The sequence below is a fragment of the Lycium barbarum genome, chromosome 8 (assembly GCF_019175385.1).
Source record: "Lycium barbarum isolate Lr01 chromosome 8, ASM1917538v2, whole genome shotgun sequence".
NCBI lineage: Eukaryota > Viridiplantae > Streptophyta > Magnoliopsida > Solanales > Solanaceae > Lycium > Lycium barbarum.
The window spans coordinates 7,650,726-7,668,550 of NC_083344.1; the positions used below are offsets into that span (position 1 = coordinate 7,650,726).

Genomic DNA, 17,825 nt, shown 5'->3' on the forward strand with positions numbered 1-17,825 from the left:
GGTAAACCAGGTAAAAAGTTCTAGCTTTGCCTCACGTTCGCTTGGATGCTTAATTATTTCTCTTAATAATTTGCTCTGAAACTGAAAATTTTATGGTTCGCTTGGATGCTTCACTAGCATTGCCTTCTCTGTATATGTGCATGACTTTTCTTCACAAAATGGCATTAGCTTCGATGTATCTTCCACTATTGTGATGATTTGCCATGGCATCTGTCATATCCTCTCCAAGATGTGCTTCATTACTAATGAGTCAGTCTCTATTATCGCCCTGTCAATGCCTGCTGTGATGCAATGATATATTGCTTCCTTTATGGCAATTGAATCAGCTTCCATATTTGTTGTTTCATGAATTTCCTTGGCTTCTACATATTCCTGACCCCCTTTATGATTTCTAATACGAAAATCAAAGGAACTTCTCCCCGAATTACCTCTACTTGCCCCATCTTTATTACATTTAAACCATCCTTCCGGAGGAGCAGTGGCGGAGCCAGGATTTTCAGTAAGGGGGTTCAAAAATATAAAGAGGTAAATATACAAGAAGCTAAGGGGGTTCAACACCTACCATATATACATAAAAAAATAATTTTAACCTTCAATATACACTGTAATTTTCTGCCGAGGGGGTTCGGACGAACCCCCTCAACTACACTTGGCTCCGCCCCTGCGGAGGAGGATTCCATTTAACCTTCCTTACCTGCAGTTTTGGTTTGAATCTATCCAGAAAACTGACTAAGTCTGGCCATGTTGTTGTCATGTTGTTTATCCTTTTATACTTCATCCTTACAAAATTGTGTATGTTTGCTGAGATCTGATATTGCTTTCTATGCATAGTCGCTGATCCTCCATGTCTCAATTTATTTCTTCTATCCCATAATTTCCCCATAATCACTGCTGGAAGTGCCTTAAAAATAGGTTTCAGTAAAGATTTACAGGGGGCTTTCCAGTATTGATTAACAATCAGAGATAATTGTTGTCCATTCATATTGATACCTGCACAAGTAACAAACATTCTCCACAACTTTGCGGCTGTAGGAAAGGTTAGAAAAATATGAGTCATAATCTCCTGTCCAGGATTCCGACAGCACCAACATCTGGATGCTGATTGAATTCCTATTCTGCTAACGGCATCATCAGTGGTAGTCTAAATTTCCAAGCTCAAAAGAGAATTTGAAAGGAAGCCCTTTTGGCCACATGAATTTAAAAATATCTTCCTTCTCCTCTTTGTGTCTTATATACTCCCAAGCACTATTAACTTTAAACTTTCCACTATTCTCCAACATCCACCAAGTCCCGTCCAGTTCTGTATTCTGTTTAGCGGGTGGTATGATACTAACAATGTGCTCAACTATATCCTCTACCAATTGTGTTCAGTTTCTGCACATCCCAATCATCCATGTTAGAGAATTCCTTCACTTCAATTTCCTCTATGAAATTAACTTCTGGTAAAATATAGTATAAGGCTCCCAAAGTTGTCCAACTATCAAACCAAAAACTAGAGTCTCCTTGTCTAACTTGCCACCAAATTTGATGTTCCACTAATTCTCTGACTAGAACCATTTTCTTCCATAGCAAATGCCCCTTGACTCTGGGCCAACACAGGATGAATCTTTTTGCTATATTTAGTCCACATGTAAGAGCTCCAAAGTGAGGGCTTGATTCTAAAATTCCACTATAGTTTACATAGTAAAGCATTAGATATTTCAAATAAAGATCTAAACCCCAATCTTCCTTCATGTTAGGCAAACACAGATTGTCACACCTAATCCAATGGAAACACAAGTTTTTGCCTATATAGGCATTTCTAGATTAGCCAGGGTTTGCCATGGACGACATTGTTTTAACCTAAAAAAAAAAAAAAAAAAAGGAAGAAGGAAGAAAACAATATTACTATATTAGTTTTGTCGTGTTGAAAAGAGTAGTGTGGAGTAAGCTAGTGTATCTTTCTAATTCATGTATTCAATGTTCCAATTGTGTATGGGAATTTTCATGACAGTTTTATTTGCAAAAGCAATTTTGGCATGGGGCGATCTTGATGATAAGGTTCATGCAAAAGAATAGTGTACCATCACCGACAACATTAATACATAAAGTCGGACTCCTCGATGATGCACTTCATTGCGGCTTCTGGCGTTGGAGATATTCTCTTCCTTTTTTCAGGTTTGTTAGATCTCCATTTCCCTTTATTTCTATTCTTCATTCTCAATTTTTCCTCTTGAAGTTTGCCTTACAATTTTGTAAATCATCCTATGTTATGCTTAAATGGTCTTGTGATTTTTGATTCTCCATTAGATTGTGGAAGAGGAAGAAGAAAACAGAGATCAACAACACTTAGGACCCGTTTGGACAGAGAAACTTTTTCCTTTTCTCCAATTTCGTTTTCAAAACATTGTTTGGTTATACATTTGACTGATTTTTTGGTTAGTATTTGAAGATGAGTTTTTCAAGCCCAACAAAATTGTCCTTCGTTAGTCTGGCTATATTGGGTAAAGTTTCTGCATCATCTTTTTAGTGCTTTTCTTGCAAATTCTTTCTCTCCTTTCTATCTATTAATTAGCCGTTCATTAAACTGTTTGGCAGTTCTCTTCTTATACTCTATAAGCCCTGCGGATGACACAATGGTTTTTATGGTATCTTCTGTCCTAGTATTTAAACTGAATATTAGTGGCATAGTATTTTGAGATAAACACTGTTAAATTTTCACGTGTAGGGCTTCGTTTGTGTACAAGTTGCTCCGATTATGGCATTCGTTATGATATACGAAATTTGTTTTTCACGTCGAGACATAACAAGGAGTACATCCACTAACCACTTGAGTTGTTGTTATGAACTTCATCACTACGTGCCTTCATCAAAAGCATGTCCCACAAGAAGAAGATTGCAAGAACTGAGGCACCAAATTGCTCTTCTAAACTGTGAAAGTTATGAGTTTGGTATGTTTGCTATGGCTATCTGCTAAACTTTTTCTACCAATAGTTTTGCGAGACAAAAACGGTCCCTTATCTTTGGTAGTAGGTCAAACTAGTCCCTTAAGTATCAACTGAGCAGTTTTGGTCCTACTAAGTTTGTCAAAAGTGAGCACTTTTGGTCTCCGTCAAATATTTACCAAACTCTAATTATTAATTTTAAGCGCTATTGTGGAAATATTTTTTGTAACCAAAAACACCAGAAATTTCCTTCATTCTAGAAGCAGCAACATAAAAAACTACATCAGGCACAAAAAATATACAAAAAAATAACAAAAATTGCACCTCAACGGGTAGCACCAGACTCTTGAAATAGACCAAAAATAACATAAACTACAAAATATACAACACCAACATACTAGTGTAATCCCACAAGTGGCGTCTGGGAAGGCTAAGATGTACATAGATCTTACCCCTACCTTTGTGAGGTAGAGAGGCCAAACTACAAAATAAATACTTCCAAATGTGAGTTCCCATTAAATATTTTTCATTTTCTTAGTTCCGATTAAATTTAATAATCAATATCTGGCGGATACCAAAAGTGCTCACTTTTGACAAACTTAAAGGACCGAAACTGTTAAAGTGATACTAAAGGGACTATTTTGAACCTACTACCAAATATTATGGACTATTTTTGTCATTTTTTAACCTTATCTGACCCCCTTTTTATGCTTCTATTGAGCCGAGGGTCTCTCGGAAACAGCCATCCTACCTTGGTAGGAGTAAGGTCTGCGTACATTATACCCTCCCCAGACCCCAAGATGTGGGATTTCACTGGGCTGTTGTTGTTGTTGTTGTTGTACCAAATATTATGGACTATTTTTGTCATTTTTTCTAGTTTTGCTGTCTATATGTTTTTGGAATCAGTATCATAAAGATTCTATCAGGAAATAGAAACGACCCTTTTCTTATTATATGGTTGTTTCCATATGCAGAAAACTTTACCTTGAGAGAGTTGCATTCTGCATTTAATGTCTTCGGAATTCCTTACATGAATGAAGAAGAGATAAATGCCTTATATATTCGCAAGTGCAAAGGCATTGGTTTAGAGAGTTAAATCACAAGCATTTAAGTCATGCTTATTCTCTCAAGCCACTAGTGATCAGTATCAGTGAGTTTATTTGTGTTGATTTTTTTGTTTTGTTTTTGTTTTGTTTTGTTTTTCTTTTTTAACAATAAGTTTATGACAACACAAACTTTTTCTTCTCCTTGACTATTAAGTATTGGCGAGCTGGTTGTAATTCGATCCTATATTGGTCTTTCCTGCAGTGAGGATGCACCACCAACACAAGCCTTGTCTTATTCAGCCTCAGCTAAGGTACTTTCTTTTAGATGCTCAATGTTTATGCCACAATATTATATATTGCTTGGTGACACCTTTAGTTATGGCTTAGGTAGCTAGGGGTGTCAAATGGGCGGGTTGGACGGGTGAAAATGAGCTGAGTTAATAAATGTATGGGTCAAGAGTTACTTGGGTTGAAGTGAGCTAAAAAGTTGATCATAACCCAACCCGTTCAATCTTTACTAAGTTTAAATTTCTTTATTTGTTCTTTTATATTCTTTTTAGTACCTAATAAAACTATTTTTTTTAATTATTATGGTTATATATAACATATCAAACAAAAAAAATTCTTTTTGAGAATATTTTGACAAGGTTTCTCATGGGTCAATTTGGGCTAGATATCAGCCCAATTTTTTGATGGGCTGAGCTAATAAATGGGCGGGTCAATGACCAGCCCAAACTTGGGTGGGTTGGCCGGGTCATGTTTTTATGGGCTAATTTTGCCACCCCTATAGATAGCCTTTTTTTTTTTTTTTTATGGTTGCTTGTTGTCCCTTCTCTTTGTTGGATTATTATAAATTTGCTTGAGCAGAATGTTGAGATCCAAATAACATAAATATAAATTCTCTCACAGCTGAATGCCTTGAGTTTCAAGAGGGGGAAAGGGGAAAGGACGTAAAAATCTCATGATATTTGTATTTGCATCCCGTTAATGAGAATTCTAACAGTATATTTTTCTAGCTCCGCAATATACTTGTCCGATATGGTCATATGATAAGATGAATCTTTTGTATGCTTCTTCTTCTTGTGAAATCCTACCATCTTAAAACATATGGTTTTATTCTCAGTATGTTCTATTTTGATCTTTCCAAATGAAGATAATTTAAATATTCCCGCCTTCAGCAGGAATTTTGGAAGATACTTATAATGGACGAGGATGATGAATTGACATGTAATATTTGTTTGGAGCAAGTTAGAAAGGGAGACCTTTTTCATAGCTTGCCATGTTTACATCAGGTTTCTTCCTATTCTATCTGATATTGTCTTCTTTTCCTCTGAAATAAATCATGTTATCCAATTTCGGTAAATCACCTTCTGAAACTTATAGCCGGTTTTGCCAAACTTCTAGGTAACCCAAAGTTTTTTTTTTTCAGAAGTCTTTGGTGAAGTTTCTGGGGAAAAATGTGCTTTTGAATAGTAGGAGATGTTTTTAATTTTGTCAGGACAAAGTACCCTTTACAAAACCTCATGCATTATCAACAACACATCTATGACCAAAGCATCATATAAACATAGCCCCTCGTTATATTTTTTTATTTTATTTTTCTACATGTTAATTAAATGAAATTGAAAATTTTAATTAGTATCTCATAGAAATATATCAAACCATTAATCTATTTAACGATAGTAACTGTAGAACGAATCTTTACATGTCTTTTTTTCTAATTTGACGCTATAGAGATCTTTTGTTAAGATTGATTAAACACTAACTGCTTCTATACACTTACAAAGGCGTTTTTGAAATAATTTGGCCAAACACAAACAAGTGGACAACTAGTATCTGAAAGTACACTTCTTCTGAAACTTGCATTTGACAAAAAGTACTTGCTGAGATAAATAGATTTTGAATGATTGGCCAGAACATGCTCGATGTAATTGGTGGTCTCAATTTAACATTCTCGTGACGGTTCCCTTTTTTTTTTTTTTGGCAGTTTCATAGCAAATGCATTGATCCTTGGCTCGGGCTGAACGCTTGTCCAATATGTAACATGAGTTACGATGAAATGGTCTGAGGACTTGCAAAGCTTAAAACTCATGTTTTAATTTTAGTTGCAACTGACAGGCTAGAGGCTTGTCATTATGAGAATAAATGAATTCTTATAAGAATTCTCACTGTAATTTACAAACTTGTTGAAGCAGTATGTAAATAATAGGCAGAAGACTCTACTACGTTGCACCTTCTTTTCACTTTGAAGTTCGTGAATTTGAAGCTTCTCTCACTATGAAATGCATGTTAAAACTTGTGTTGGTAGCAGTAAACTATGCTATTTTGCTAATATTTCATGCTAAATCACACAGAAAAGAGTTGCATCAATTGCTTTTCAAACAATTTCAGAGGAAATACATTTTGTTTGTACTCTTGGCTGTTTTAGACCGTTAACAGGAACGAGATCAGGCCTTTAAGCATGCAGACGAGTTTTATTATCAGTTGTCAGCCCCAGTCCTCCAGTTTCCAAATTGGAATAAGGAGTTACATATTCATGCTGACGCATCATCTGTCAGCCACAATCCTCCGATTTTCGGATTGGAATGAGTTATTTCCTCTCTGTCCCAATTTATGTGATACACTTTTCTCTTTAGTCTATCAAAAAAAGAATGATACATTTCCTTATTTGACAACAATTTAACTTTAAACTTTATTTTTTACACTTAACGAGATGATCTATAACCACAAAAATATCTTTGGCTTATTTTAGACCACAAGATTCAAAAGTCTTCATTGATTTTTTAAATTTCATGTCCAGTCAAATTATATCACATAAATTAGGACGGAGGAAGTATATATTTATACTAGCGCATCACTCTGTGCCCATTGAGGGTATGTTGACGTACTAAGAGCCGCTCGATCATTCCGTCCACTTTTGAAGTATATGACTTTCTGGTTGGGTGGTCGTTTGTGGAGGTGGGTAATTGTCCTGTTTTTAGTGCCTAGGAATATATCATATGAGATCTTCTGCATTATCTGGGTTCTGAGTGGCAAACCATGAAATAGTCTTCCATGTATTGTGTTACTCTTACTCGTCCAGGCTGGTATTAAATTAGCCTTCCATGATAGATGATTCTGTGTAAAATACTTGTATTGGCAATTTTCAAGAGATTAAAATTAGCCTAAATTACTGCCCACCCAATCAATTAAACTAAAAATAGCTGGCGGAAGTATAATGCATATATAAGTCATGTATAATATGTGTATAACTGTATATAATTTGTATATACCGATTAGAAAAAGTAAATAGTAAATTCGACCGACCACTTGTGTAAAGATCCCGTTCTCTCGAAATTGTAAAAAATAGGTGGGACTGTCAGTTTTTGGGCCTGCTATGAGTTTTTAGTCACTATTTGAAAAGTAATAACAACTACATTTCAACGCGGAAATAAAATTTGGAAATAGACGTGCCTACTTAAAACACAGAAGAACTTATAAAATGTTTGAACCTCATGAATCATTCCTTGATTTTGAACTTATAAGATTTGAACCCCATGCGTGCGTTTGTCATGAAGTTTGAAACTCTAACAAAATTTTGAACCCCATGAATTGTTCCGTATTTTAAGAATAGTTAAATGTTATACACCTTTCGTTTCAATTTGTTTGTCTGGTTTTGACTTGGCACATACTTCAATCGATTTATGTCATGTGAAAACTTAGAATCTTGGTCTTAAACATGTCATGTGAAAACTTGGAATTAAAGAGTTGCCATAAAAGGAAAGAGATATTCTTTTTTAAATGGACTAAAAAGGAAAGTAAAACAAACAAATTGAAATGGAGGGAATAACTTTTAATATGGTTGCTAATATTTGATAGCAGATATTAAAAGTGGTTATTTACCTACTTTCCCCCTTAAAATTTCGCTTGTATTTAGAATTATATTTTGTCGAAGTAAAGAGTAAAATTCTCACGTCGGAAAAGAAAAAGACAGGATTAACTAAAGAGAGAGGCATAAAAAAGAGCTTTGATTATGTTGTAACCATTTCAACTGCAATTTCTTGTAGCACTTTAATTCTACGCGTGAAAGATATCTAAATGTTCAAGAAAATAATTTCATAGATCTGACTAAGCTTCTATTTAATTAACTTCCATTCTTCAAGTTTTAAATGTACACAAATAAATACAAAAGATAGAGCTCCCACATCGTTTTTGAACAGTGACATTTGTGAATACTTATGTGGACGATAAATGACGTTCCAATGTCGAGCCTTGTAACGTGGGCTTGTAACCCAAGTGGGGGCAATAATGTGGTGGAATGTTGGGCTGTTCCAGATGGCTGGGCTTTGGTTGGCGTTAGTCTGGCTTGCCCTGTCCAAGTACGGAGTTGAGTCACGTGGTCCAAATGAAAGTATGGGCTTCTTGGCTCTTGGAGTGGGGCAGACTGCGTGAGGCTGGTTTCACAGAGCAATGAATAGCTCCTGCTCCGGGCTTCTTGGCTCTTGGAGTGGGGCAGACTGCGTGAGGTTGGTTTCACAGAGCAATGAATAGCTCCTGCTCCGGGCTTCTTGGCTCTTGGAGTGGGGCAGACTGCGTGAGGCTGGTTTCACAGAGCAATGAATAGCTCCCGCTCCGTGCAGTGGAAGGATGACAGGCCGGTGTTCTCCAAGTCCAATGAAACCCGATGGGCTGCTTAATTAAACTACCACTTTTTGTGTGGTAAGTCTCCGTGCAGTGGAAGGATGACAGGCCGGTGTTCTCCAAGTCCAATGAAACCCGATGGGCTGCTTAATTAAACTACCACTTTTTGTGTGGTAAGTCAGTGTACACTTCACACCATGTGTAGTCTGGCTTGCCCTGTCCAAGTACGGAGTTGAGTCACGTGGTCCAAATGAAAGTATGGGCTTCTTGGCTCTTGGAGTGGGGCAGACTGCGTGAGGCTGGTTTCACAGAGCAATGAATAGCTCCTGCTCCGGGCTTCTTGGCTCTTGGAGTGGGGCAGACTGCGTGAGGTTGGTTTCACAGAGCAATGAATAGCTCCTGCTCCGGGCTTCTTGGCTCTTGGAGTGGGGCAGACTGCGTGAGGCTGGTTTCACAGAGCAATGAATAGCTCCCGCTCCGTGCAGTGGAAGGATGACAGGCCGGTGTTCTCCAAGTCCAATGAAACCCGATGGGCTGCTTAATTAAACTACCACTTTTTGTGTGGTAAGTCTCCGTGCAGTGGAAGGATGACAGGCCGGTGTTCTCCAAGTCCAATGAAACCCGATGGGCTGCTTAATTAAACTACCACTTTTTGTGTGGTAAGTCAGTGTACACTTCACACCATGTGTAGTTCTGAGTTGATAGAAAAATGAACTTTTTATTTTTCTAAGTGGTGTCACATGGATATTTGCAAACCATGTGTTTTTTTTTTTGCTAGTATTTCATTCTAAATCTCACAGAAAAGAGTTGCACCAATAGCTTTTCAAGTAATTCAAGGGATATAGGTTTTGATTGTACTCTAGGTTGTTTGAGATTGTATTCGGGAACATGATTTATAAGGCTTGAAGCATGCATATGAGTTTTTTCTGTCAATCTCAATCTTCGATTTTTGGATTGGAATAAGGAGTTTCAGTTCATATCAACGCATCACTATATGCCATTGAATGAATGTTGGTGCAAGACAATCAGTTTGATCACTCCATTTACTTTTAAAGTATATGATTTTTTGCTTGGGAGGTCATGAAAGTGGGACAATTGTCCCTTTTTTTGTTAACAAAAAATCCTAGGAATATGTTTAATTATTAGGCCTATCTAGGTTCTGACTGGCAAACCATGAAATAATTAAAGATACTAATCAAGTTAGTCTTCTAAAGAATTCTTTTACTGGTGCAGATTGATACTAAATCAGTCTTCCATGATAGAAAATTCTATTTATGGATTTCCAGCCACTGGACATGATCTGTGTGATGATTCTGATAGATCATTCATGACGAAACAAGTATTTGTAGTTTGTTTTCTTCTTTTAAATGTAGTTTCTATTAGTTCCAATTCTTGGACATGAAGTCATGAATATACAATTTCAGTGAAATGGCTGATAAGGCAAAACGAATCTGAATATACATTGGAGTTGGTTTTGTGGGGTGGAAATAGTCCAGACCCAAGATTTTAAGATGGGGGGGCGCACTACTATCTTTAACGTAACACGCCAATTATTAGCTACAAAATTTTGGAGCGCAAATCTCTAAAAACTTAATGATTATGATAACTTATGAGAAAAGTATAAACTTCAAAGTATTATTTATTCAGTACTAACATAGCAATCTATTCACGCTTGAGCTCGACGCGCTTTCATATTATAATAACGGTCAATGATGATATCATTGCTTACACATAGAAATATGTAATTTCAATAATAATAAAATAAACAATTTGTAAAAGATTCATCACTAATATTATTCTGCAATTCATTTTTAATGATAATGAGTGATTCTTAAGGTTACTATCTAACTATGGATAGCTTGTCTGAACAATTTTGAAATAGAAGAGTACTGAGCTAGGGTTAAGATATCTTTCTTTTATCGAGAAGAGAGAAGAGGTAAACGTAAGATATCTTTCTTCTTTCTTTTATCGAGAAGAGAGAAGAGTTAAACGTGTTATAAAATACAGGATTAAAGAAAAAGGTATACAACAGAGCTTTTATTATGTTGTAACCATCTCAATTGCAACTATCTAACTAAGATTCCATTTAATTGACTTCCATTTTCATGTTTAAAAGTACTCATACAAATAAGGATCACCAAACAGGTCTGTCTCCCACATCATTTTTGAACGATGCTTTCGCGAATACATGTGTGGATGAGGAGACTTCCAAATGCCGAGCCTTGTAACGTGGGCTTTTAAACTAAATGGGGGCAACAATGTGGTGGAATGTTGGGCTATTACAGAAGGTTGGACTCTGGCATTAGTCCGTCCTGCCCAATCCAAGCACGTTACACGGAGTTGAGTCACGTGGTCCAAACGAAAGTATGGGCTGCTTGGTTCTTAGAGTGGGGCGGACTGCGTGAGACTGGTTTCACAGAGCAACGAATTGCTCCCACACCGTGCAGCGGAAGGATAACGGGTCGGTGTTCTCCAAGTCCAACAAAAACCTGACTGGCTGCTTAATTAAACCACCATTTTTTTTGTCAATATGGGCTTGACAATCTATTCAATTCAGCTCATCTTTTATTTTCTATTTATGCAAATTTTGACCTTTCTTGTTTCTGCTGATCTACAAAGAATCTTTACTTGTATAATTATGTTTCTCTTAATTATTTTACATATGTAGCAGCCTTCCATAGGCTGTCACATTTACATTGCGTAGTAAAATGAACTTTTTTATTTTTTGTAATAAAATGAACCTTTAAACGAGTGTTTCCTGTCAATCTCAATCTTTGGTTCCTGAGCCGGAATAAGAAGTTTTAGTTCATATTGACGCATCATTGTATGACATTTAGAGAGCCAGAGTTTGAAGCTTATGAGTTTAGAATTCTAGTCCTTTAAAGTTAATGGGTCTTACATTAACAATTTTTCCATATTCAATGAATTTTTTAACATCCTTTGCTGAAGCGCTAGCTCCGCCCCGGATGCCACTCGATGTATGTTGGTGCAAGACGGCCAGTTTGATCACTCCATTTACTTTTAAAGTCGGCGACTTGGGAGGTCATGAAAGTGGGACAATTGTCCCTTTTTTTTTTGTTAACAAAAAATCCTAGGAATATTTTAATTATGAGGCCTATCTAGGTTCTGACTGACAAACCATGAAATAGTTAAAGATACTGATTAAGTTAGTCTTCTAAGGGGTTCTTTTACTGGTGCCGATTGATACTAAATCAGTCTTCCATGATAGATAATTCTATTTATGGATTTCTAGCCACTGGACATGATCTGTGTAATGATTCTGATAGATCATTCATGACGAAACAAGTATGCGTTGTTTAATTTGTATTCTTCTTTTAAATGTAATTTCTGTTAGTTTCCAATCTTGGATATGGCATCTCTAAATACGTTCATGATATATGATTTCATTAAGATGGCTCATGAGGCAAATCGAATCTGCCCCTCATTGGAATTGAATTGGTCAGGGTAGAGGTGGATCCGGAATTTAAAGTTTATGGGTTTTAAACTTGCTACTATATCCGTTGTCGTCATAGTTACTAGGTTTGCAACTAAATAATTATACATATTTAAAAGATTTACTAGAATTTTTGACCAAAATAAGCTATTATTTAAACCAATTCACCAAAATAATACGTTTTTTTTACAGAACTAGCATAAACGTATTCCTGAGTAACGTATTAGGCATTATTTTATTCAAAAATTCTGACGGGAAAAATAGCTGGGGGTTGACGGTGTTAAAAGCTAATTCGTTACTGTGAGTAACGTATTATACCTAATACGTTACTGTCAGTAACGACTTTAGAGAATCCATAAAAGTTGTTACTAACATTAACGATTTATGCCTATTACGTATCCGAAGACCACGACTATTAGTTGTCTCTTCATTTAAAATAACGACGTCGTTCAATGTTTTCTAATAAATGTGAATAGATATTGAACAGATTTCCCTTTTCAAAATAAAACCCTAGCATCACTATCACTAGGAGAACAACAAAATTGACTCGATCCATATATTATTTTATCTATCTCTGCAAATTGATTTTGTTCCGATGATATACATTGTGACGTTTATTCGATTTTTTGCCGCAAATTTTAAATGTGAAACTTTCAAAGCTCAATATTTTGTGCGATTTTGCTTGCAAAAATCGATCAAGAAGCTTGGAACAGGATACTGTGATTAAGGCATGTGTTTTTTCACACACTCGTATAGTGGAAGAATTCTGGATTACGTTTTAAACTTTCAATTTCTGGATTAGAAGATAATGGTATGACGAATTTCCCCCTTTATCTTCAAAAAAATGTAGTATTCTTGTTTCTGTGTTTTTCGTTTGGGAAGATACAGAGTTTTTTTCTCTGTTTTTTCACTTTCTTAAGAAGATGTGATGTTCGCATTTTTTAGGCAAAACAAGCATAGAAGTTTCATAGAAAATATTCACTTGTGTAGGTATTTTTGTTTTATGGCGGAAAATAATGCATATCAGATGGATCCGGGTCCACTCGACTCGTCCATATTGAATGAACAACTCACCCATAGGTCACGGGATATATGGGATGGAAAGGATAATGTGATTTTGAATACAAGGAGATGTGATGGAAATTTTTGGGACTTCGTAAAGGAACATCCAATTGATACACGAGTCTTGGAAGTGATTAGACTATCGGGATTGTACGGTGTTTATAGATCTCATCGACCTACTATTGATCGTAGTTTGATTACTTCATTAGTGGAAAGATGGTGTCCTGAAACTCATACGTTCCACTTTAGGACGGGAGAAGCGACAATCACCTTGCAAGACGTAGAGGTATTGTATGGATTACCCGTGAATGGTGATCCAGTACTTGGGAATGAGTTGGCGAGGAGCACAGAGGATTGGAAAGACATTTGTCAAAGATTATTAGGTTTTAGTCCACTTCCTGGAGACTTTAAAAAATATAGCCTCAAGGTATCTGCACTTTATCAACACATGCTACGTCATCCAAAATTACTTGACACGGCAACACAAGATATGGTCAATCAGAAGGCTAGATGTTAGATGTTTTGGATGATTGCTGGTATGATGATGGCGGATACATCTGGAAGTAATTTTAAGCTTATGTACTTACATATGCTCGAGGACGTCAACACAATAGGATCTTACAGTTGGGGTAGTGCGACCCTAGCGTGCTTGTATCACTATCTTTGTAAGGCCTCACAGGCTAAGCAACATGAGATAGCGGGATTCCTACCATTACTACAGGTATACCTAAAAATATTAATAAAAGTATTAATTGTATTTATAAAAAAACTTGTTCAATTCCTAAACGTATAGTTCTCTTTCTTCTAATTAGATTTTTCTAACCTTCTTACATGGAATGTTCCTTCCAGAGTATACATATAGTTCTATTTATTTTCTTTCTAGCTAACGATAAGATTTTTTATTTCCTTTTTGCTATAATGAAAAAAATGATGTTGATCGTTTTAGTTTACTGCAGCAGTTGCATTAAATGATGCTGAAATTAGTGTTTTTTCTTCAGGTTTGGGCATGGGAGAGAATTACTGTCCTCAGGCCCCAGATATTAGCACAAAGGGACGCGAATGCTGGTTTACCTAGGGGTCCACGCGCTACTAGATGGTTTGCACATTTTAGTTGGACCGACACTACCCAATATGTGTTGAAAGTTTTTAGGGATGCACTTGATTCCATGACAGAGGATCAGGTACAATGTTGTATTAGTTTTGTTTTAATTTTCATGTATATTGTAATCGTAAGGACTCATTTGATTTATTTGTTTTATTTAGTTTATTTGGGAACCATATTCTGATGAATTAATTGAGAGCCTTCCCGATTATTGTCGTGTTGGACGAAATATATGGCGTGCTAGAGTCACAATATTTTGTTGGGATGTTGTCGAGGTTCACTTGCCTGATCGAGTTATGAGGCAATTTGGAATGATACAGGAGATACCACCAACTCCGTTTCCATTTGATCCCACACATTTTAACCACGATCGTCGGGGAAGGCCAAATACAAATTGGGAATTGGAGCATGCACAATGGTTTCCATTTTGGCACCAACGACTTCGATACGTTATTAATGCACCGGTAATCATGAACCACTTCTGTACGATGACCCCTACCTTGTTTGGTTCAGACGCATTACTCGTCTTGAACTTTCATAGTTCTTTTCCCACTTCATTTTGAACCTCCCGTCCATAGTTCATTTTGCTCCAGAAGTTGCTGCGCTGTTTGAGACCTACGAGTATACTGTTCAACAGTTTGCCCCAATGACAGTTTAACCATAGCAGTGACAGGCAAGCCTCGTGCTTTCTTCAGAACTCCGTTGAACGACTCTGAAAGATTTGTTGTCAACACTCCCAATCTTTTTCCATCATCATGGCTAACTGTCCATTTGTCCAGGGGAATTTCCATGAGGTATTGATATGCTTCAACATTTTCTTCCTTAATTTTCCACATCAAGGCTTCAAACTTTCTTATTTGATGGGCTAAAGCAGCCCTCCACATCAGTTTACTGAGGTCCTTGTTTGGATATCGAGATTGAAAGTTGCTCTTAAGATGCCTTAGGCAAAATCGATGGAAGGCCCGAGGCTCTTGATACCGCCGCAACTCCGATAAACTAGCCAAAATTCCTTTTGCCCTATCAGAGATCACACATATATCTTCTCTATCCTTTATCACATGTGCACTCAAATTCCTAAAAAACCATTTCCATGCCTCTTTCGACTCCCTGTCAACAATAGCAAATGCTAGAGGAAGAATGTTATCATTTCCGTCAATTCCAATAGCAATTAATAATTTGATGTCATATTTGCCATACATATGAGTTCCATCTACTGAAATAACAGGGCGGCACGTTTGGAATCCATCAATGCATGGCTTGAAAGCCCAAAATACAAACTTGAAAGTTTTTACCTCTGGTGAACTCGTAGACTCTTCGTGTTTCCATTCCACAACTGTTCCATGATTAAAGTGCTGAAAAGCTGCAAAACATTTAGGAAGCTCACTAAATGATTTTTTAAAGTCACCATACACCAATTCAAATGCGCGTTGACGTCCAAGCCACGCTTTCTTGTATGTCACTTGATGACAAAATTTCTCGTGAACCCTAGCCATGACATCTACTACTAACAACTTGGGATTTTTTCGAATTTGGTTTAGAAATAAGGATGCAATCAAATTGGTATCTAGGTTGACATGACCTGTCGTAAGCCTTTCAGTCTCACATCTATGATTATCAACATACTTTCCTATCTTCCAAAGGTTATTTCCAACCTTCCGGCCTCGAAGAAACCATAGACAACCTAATAAATTATAAAACCTGCATCTCACAACCCATAGACTTTTGTTTGACGTTACCACCTCGAACTCTTTATTTTTGCGCAAACTCCAAATCGTCACGGCCCGTTTCAATTTTGCTTTGCTGCTAAAATACATATTCTTTTCCAAGTCTTTGTTGGCATCCTCGGACCAAGCTGAACAACATCCCATCTCAGATTCTCGTGTAGAAATGAAAATATCTTCTACGTTCTCCAATGTCGTAAAGTAGGGTATATCATGACATGGAATTTCGGACACACTATGACCAAATTGATTATGAGGATTTACACCAATATTATTTTGAAGTAAATCTCCACTATCACCGATATATTCATCAGGTTCACTTTCTCTTTCACTCTCTTCATCCTCTCTTGAAGGGTCGTCATCCTCTGAATTTTCAGAGCTAATTTCAGCATTTGCATCATTATACATATCAACGCTGGCCTCAGCTTCTCTGTGGAGAAAAGGAAGAAACCATATTAATAAATTGTAGTAAGATTGTAGGATATATAAGCAAGTATTTTTATCTTAGCAGAATATTTATACGAGTACGAACACATTTAAAAGTTAAAAAATGCAACAATTTTGAGGTTTCTAATAAACCTATTCTAGCACTAAATAATTGAAGCAACAATTAAAAACATGTAAAAGTGCAACAATTGGCGGTACAAATATCTTCTGGGGAGTAGATATAATTTGACTAATTTATTTGTTGAAAATATATAAGCCCAAGCTATCGAAAAAAATCTAATTTGTTGCTTACCTGGCCTCATATTCTCCGTGGCTACTACTAGTACGTCTTTGACTACTTGAGCCTTCATCAAATGATCGATGACTATGCGTGTTAGGACCTGCACCAAATGATTGACGGAAACCATGTGTCGCACTATATGATGACACATTGGTGTGAGATTGATTATAGAAATTTGGATTGTCGTGCATCGGTAATTGCTGGAATGATGGTTGAATAATCGGTTCTGCAAAATGAGGCTGACTGGCCATAGCAAATCCATAATTTTGAGCCAACAAATTCATGTGATAACCATGCCGACCACTCATTTGAAATACATTATTTTGATTTGCTGGTTTGGTCTTTACATAAATCTCCAAAATATTTATATCGATCTTATCCGCAAATTTTTGCGGTATGGCGAAAAATTGGAGCAAGGAATGGTCATTCTCAATTTTAAACTCAATGAACCTTGTATTGTTACCTTGAAATGAGCATGGATATTTTCCAGAAATATCAATTTGAATATTTTCACTATTTGTCCCCATCTTCTCATGCAATAGTTCAACCAATTCAGCATAGTTCGTTGAAATAAACATGCTAACAATCATTTTGGCACCTTCAGTATACCTGAATCCGTTCATTTCAGTAATTATTTCGCCACCCCAATACAAAGCAACCATCACATTATGTTCAAAATTGGCCATCTTTACTCCTAAACGCGAAAATAAGACACTTATTATTATTAATATAACAGAAAAATAAATTAAAACTATAGTATTATTTTAACATATTACAACATATTTGACTTAATTAACTCATACCTGTTGAATTTTTTAATGTTGTTCCAACAATAGGCCACATAAGTAGAAGCTTTGCCGAAAATTGTTGGAATGTGTTTGAACATTCGTTTCATACACTATATTTTATAATGATCTGTGGTTTGTTCAAAAAGTATGAGGAAGAGGGACTTTAGCAGTGTGTCGTTATTGTGAGTCACGCTTTACAATTAAAACGTAACTATTGATCACGTTTTATAGTCAAATCAGTCAGAAAGATTCCCAATTTGCAGGATTCTCTGCAAGATTCGATTGCCCGTGCCTAGTTTGAGTAGAAACGTAATTGTCAGTTACGTTTTATCCTAAAATCGTAACTCCGAGTTACGACTTTAACATCAATCAATGTCAGAA

At 36.4% G+C, this 17,825-nt stretch overlaps 3 protein-coding genes across 8 annotated transcripts; all 3 read left to right on the forward strand.

Annotated features, from left to right (window-relative positions):
* The first annotated feature begins 119 nt into the window (after positions 1-119).
* LOC132605852 (uncharacterized) lies at positions 120-6,267 on the forward strand. Of its 6 annotated transcripts, XR_009569475.1 has the most exons (8): positions 127-2,157; positions 2,290-2,483; positions 2,578-2,627; positions 2,708-2,930; positions 3,899-4,074; positions 4,233-4,281; positions 5,152-5,262; positions 5,958-6,267. XR_009569475.1 is itself a non-coding variant. In XM_060319110.1 (6 exons), the coding sequence occupies exons 1-5, from the start codon at positions 2,432-2,434 to the stop codon at positions 5,171-5,173; spliced, it is 399 nt and encodes a 132-aa protein (XP_060175093.1). In that variant the 5' UTR covers positions 120-2,431; the 3' UTR covers positions 5,174-5,262; positions 5,958-6,267. The 6 variants fall into 6 exon arrangements, 2 of the variants coding, with proteins under 2 accessions (XP_060175093.1, XP_060175094.1); XR_009569476.1 differs by having other exon boundaries at positions 126-2,483; positions 5,149-5,262; XR_009569474.1 differs by having other exon boundaries at positions 130-2,483.
* A 6,780-nt stretch (positions 6,268-13,047) lies between these two features.
* On the forward strand, positions 13,048-13,623 carry LOC132607644 (serine/threonine-protein phosphatase 7 long form homolog). Its single transcript, XM_060321737.1, has one exon. It carries the CDS (start codon positions 13,048-13,050, stop codon positions 13,621-13,623), a length of 576 nt encoding a protein of 191 aa, XP_060177720.1.
* Positions 13,481-14,749, forward strand: LOC132607645 (serine/threonine-protein phosphatase 7 long form homolog). The gene is made up of 4 exons (XM_060321738.1): positions 13,481-13,827; positions 14,105-14,287; positions 14,370-14,509; positions 14,722-14,749. Exons 1-4 carry the CDS (start codon positions 13,624-13,626, stop codon positions 14,747-14,749), a joined length of 555 nt encoding a protein of 184 aa, XP_060177721.1. The 5' UTR covers positions 13,481-13,623.
* The last annotated feature ends 3,076 nt before the right edge of the window (positions 14,750-17,825 follow it).